General features: G+C 52.4%; 1 protein-coding gene across 1 annotated transcript in view; it reads left to right on the top strand.

Annotated features, from left to right (window-relative positions):
• Positions 1-1,399: 1,399 nt before the first annotated feature.
• The window catches only part of ACSBG2 (acyl-CoA synthetase bubblegum family member 2), a gene marked incomplete at its 5' end in the record, with an annotated part of 20,001 nt that continues 17,431 nt past the window's right edge, over positions 1,400-3,969 (top strand). Inside the window, 1 exon segment of the mRNA XM_087703407.1 lies at positions 1,400-1,549. Within this exon segment, the coding sequence (XP_087559533.1) occupies positions 1,400-1,549 (150 nt within the window).

Here is a 3,969-nt window from a genome sequence, read left to right as displayed (position 1 = left end):
CATGACACGGTCGTTAAGCGAGTCAGGCTTCTCCCCCCCCCCCCTTTGAAGGTCACCAAATGGGATAACGTCACCCCGTTGTAAATGCGGGTCGGCACCCAAGCATCCGAATTTTGATCACGTGAACGCAGGGGGGCTGCGAAGGTCGCAAGTGTGAAAAAAACGGTCGCAAGTCACTTTTTTTCAGTGCCGTTGTAACATTGAACGGTTGCTAAGCGAAGCGTTGTGAGTCGAGGGCTGCCTGGGGGCCTGGGAGGGGAGGACCAGTTGTAAGGCACTTTTCTTTCTCGGTGCCGTCGCAACTCGGGCGGCTGAACCAACGGTCGTAAGTCGAGGGCAGCTGCGGCCCTTGCCCTGCTCTGCTTCTTCCAGATCCCCTCTGGGCAGGAGATGTTTCTTCCTCACAGGATCCCAGGGACCGGGATCCCTTGTGCCTCTGAACAGATCTCTCAGGCAGCCCTGGCACCAGCCCTCCTTTGCCTAAAGGGAGGGGCTGAAACAGGGATGGTGAACCTTACGGCGTGCCCACTCAATCCTCCTGCCCACCTGCACATGCGCGGGCGACCCTCCGCATGCATGCGAGACCCCCTGTGCATGTGCGCATGACATCCCCACCCCCGTGCATGCAAGCACGGCCCCTCCCCAGCCTCCGGAGGCTTTCCTGAAGCCTGGGGAGCGTGAAAATGCCCCCCCCCCCCTTGGCCCTCTGGAAGGGGGGAAATCAGCTGGCCGGTGGCACACATGCACGCCGGGAGCCTACAGCTGGCGTGGCGCTTCAAATATGGCTCTGCATGCCACAGGTTCTCCATCACGGGGCTAAAACTTTGCACCCCACACTTACCGATTGTTCTGTCCCAAGCCTCTACCATATAGACGGAGGCAGACTTGGCTGCCTGCCACAACTAAGGAGGAGATAAGCAACCTCTTGGCTGGGAGCCCAGAAAGGTATCTCTGTGGAACATAGGCTTGAACTCACGAAATTCTCCCAATCTTCCTCTACGGCTGGATCAGTAAACTCTTGTTTCCTGCGAAATTCCCCTCCCTTCGCTCCACCAATCAGTAGCCACCTGTTCCTATTTCCTTCTGTGAGCCTTTTCCCAAAGCTGCTCCCTCCTCCTCGCAGCCCTACGCATACGTACTTCAGGGACAGCCTCTCTCTGCTCTTCCTCACTGCTCCCTGACTCAGACGCCACCTTAGTGGCCAACAGGCCCTTCTAGTCCCTCCCATCATGGTCATGCCCCCCCCCCCAAAGTCTTCCCATCGTGGTCATCGCTATCAGGTTCCTCCAACAGCTCAGCCGGCCGCTGTTGGGCCCACAACACAGATGCACCGACGTGGGTCTGGCCGCCTCCTCCTCCCTGACCCGAGGCTGTGGGTTTTTTTTTCCTTCCCGGCCAGTGGGAGGAGTTCATGGCGCTGGGCAGCTCCGTCCCGGATGAGCAGCTGGACAAGGTCCTGGCCAGCCTGAAGCCCAACCAGTGTTGCACCATCATCTACACGTCGGGGACCACCGGGAACCCCAAAGGAGTCATGCTCAGCCACGACAACGTAAGCCTGCGACACTGGTGTGTGTGTGTGTGTGTGTGTGTGTGTATATGTGTGTGTGTGTGTCTAGGACAGGGGTCTCCCAACCTTGGAAACTTACGGACTTCAACTCCCAGAATTCCTCAGCCAGTTTTGTCCCAAAGCTGGTTTTATTTTCTTAGGAAGCAACTGGACTTTTTTTTCCTTGAAGAGGTTCCACTTCTCATCTGAGAGGCTTCTTCGGTTCATCGGCATTATTGAAGACGGAAGAAGCTTCTTGGATGAGAAGCGAACCTCTTCAAGGAAGAAACAAGAGAGTCCCCAGTTGCCTCTGTTGGGAAGGGAGCATTTTTTTTAAAATAAATATTTTTATTAGTAAAAGAAAAATATAACAACCAATAACTGGTAAAAGACAATACAACATCCACCACTGTTTTGCTTTACATTTGACTGCGTTTCAAGACATTCCCATAATATCAAAATCATTATAGACATCAAAGGTTAGGTATCTTCTTCCCTCCCTCCCTCTTTCCTTCCCTTGTTTCTTCTTTCCCAGTCCCCTTCCTTCCCTCCCTCCTTCTCTCCTTCCCTCCTTCCTTCCCTCCTTTTCCTTCCTTCCCTCTTTCTTTTCCTTTCCTCTTTCCTTCCCCTTCCCTTTTCTCTCTTCATCCCCCCCTCCTTCTCTCATACCTTCCCTCCTTCCTTTCTCTTCTCTTAAGTTCCCTCCTTTCTTCCCTCCTTCCTATCTACTCTCCTTCCTTCCCTCCCTCCTTCTCTCCTTCCCTCCTTTCTTTCCTTTCCTCCTTTCCTTCCCTTCCCTTTCCTCTCTTCATCCCCCCCTCCTTCTCTCATACCTTCCCTCCCTCCTTTCCCTCCTTCCCTCCTTCCTTTCTCTTCTCTTAAGTTCCCTCCTTCCTTCCCTCCTTCCTATCTACTCTCCTTCTCTCCTTCCTTCCCTCCCTCTTGCCCTCCTTGCTTCCCTACCTTCTTCCCTCCCTCCTTCCTATCCCACTTTCTTCTCTTTCTTCTCTCCTTCCTTCTTTCCACCTCTCCAGGAGGGGAGCATTTAATGAAAGACATTTGTCAATATTCAGCCTGGAATAAAACTCCCGACATTTAAATCTCCTCCGAGAACCTTCTCTGGTTGACGTAGTTTAAAGAGCCATTTGCTACGTTTAATGTTGTTGTTTTCTAATAAAGGCAAAGGATTCCTCTCCTTTTCCTAAGTCCTTTTCCAGATTAGTCCAAAGGTCCTTCTTCCTTTTTTTTTCTGGACTTTCTGGTTTTACTTTGAAGGTGTTTTGCTTCTCACCCGAGAAGCTTCTTCGACCCTGGCTGATGGTGGGGAATTCTTCCGTCAGAGCCGGAGAAGCTTCTCGGATGAGAAGCAAAACTTCTTCAAAGTAAAACCAGGAAGTCCAGTTTGCCTCCTGAAAAAAGCACTTTGGGGACAACTGAGGACACAGATGAGCCTCCAAGTGGCCTCAAGGACCCCCTGGAAAGGATGCAAACGACCACTTTGTCTGCAAGGAGTATCAATCCTTCCCATTCCCCAATGTCCTGTCAGAACTGAAGAAGCTTCTCGGGTGAGAAGCAAAACGCCTTCAAAGAAAAAAAATAAGAAAGTCAGTTGCCTCCTGGGGGGGAAAAAAGCCCTTTTGGGACAATCAGGATGGCTGAGAATCTCTACAGATGTTTTCAGACTGGGAAACCTTTGCAAACACTCAAAAGTATATACATACATACATACATACATTTAGTGTCACAACCCCTGGTAAGCCCCAATTATGGGAGGAAGCTAACTGCTTCATCATCTGTCAATCGGCTCGTCACAAGAGTCCATCACGACAGAAACCCACGGGGAGATCGTTCCATAGGGTCGGAGCTGCCACCAAGAAGGCTCTCCTCCGCGTGGTTGCCAGTCGGCATTGACCGGCAGATGGAACTCGGAGGAGGCCTAACCGGTGAGATCTAATAGGTCGCGTGGAGGTAATTGGCAGTAGGCGGTCTTTCAAGTACCCAGGTCCACTACCATGTAGGGCTTTATGGGTGACTAATAGCACCTTGAAGCGCACCCGGAGATCGACAGGTAGCCAGTGCAGCTCACGGAGGGTAGGTGTTATGTGGGTGAAGTGAGGTGCACCCACAATCGCTCGCGCGGGCTGCATTCTGGACTAGCTGAAGTCGCCGAAATATCTTCTCAAGGGCAGCCCCATGTAGAGCACGTTGCAGTACTCCAGCCTAGAGGTCACAAGGGCACGAGTGACTGTTGTGAGAGCCTCCCGTTCAGGTAGGGACACAACTGGTGCACCAGGCGAACCTGGGCAAATGCCCCCTGGTCACAGCTGACAAATGGTGTTCGAAGGTCAGCTGTGGATCCAGGAGGACTCCCAAGTTGCGGACCCTGTCTGAGGGGTGTAGTGTTTGACCCCCCAGCCTGAGAG

The sequence above is a fragment of the Thamnophis sirtalis genome, unplaced genomic scaffold (genome assembly GCF_051295495.1).
Source record: "Thamnophis sirtalis isolate CommonGarterSnake01/CBP01778 unplaced genomic scaffold, rThaSir2_p1.2 scaffold_1, whole genome shotgun sequence".
In the NCBI taxonomy this organism is placed as follows: Eukaryota; Metazoa; Chordata; class Lepidosauria; order Squamata; family Natricidae; genus Thamnophis; species Thamnophis sirtalis.
The sequence above is the reverse complement of the archived record's forward strand: the minus strand, read 5'-3'. Positions and strand labels throughout refer to the sequence as shown.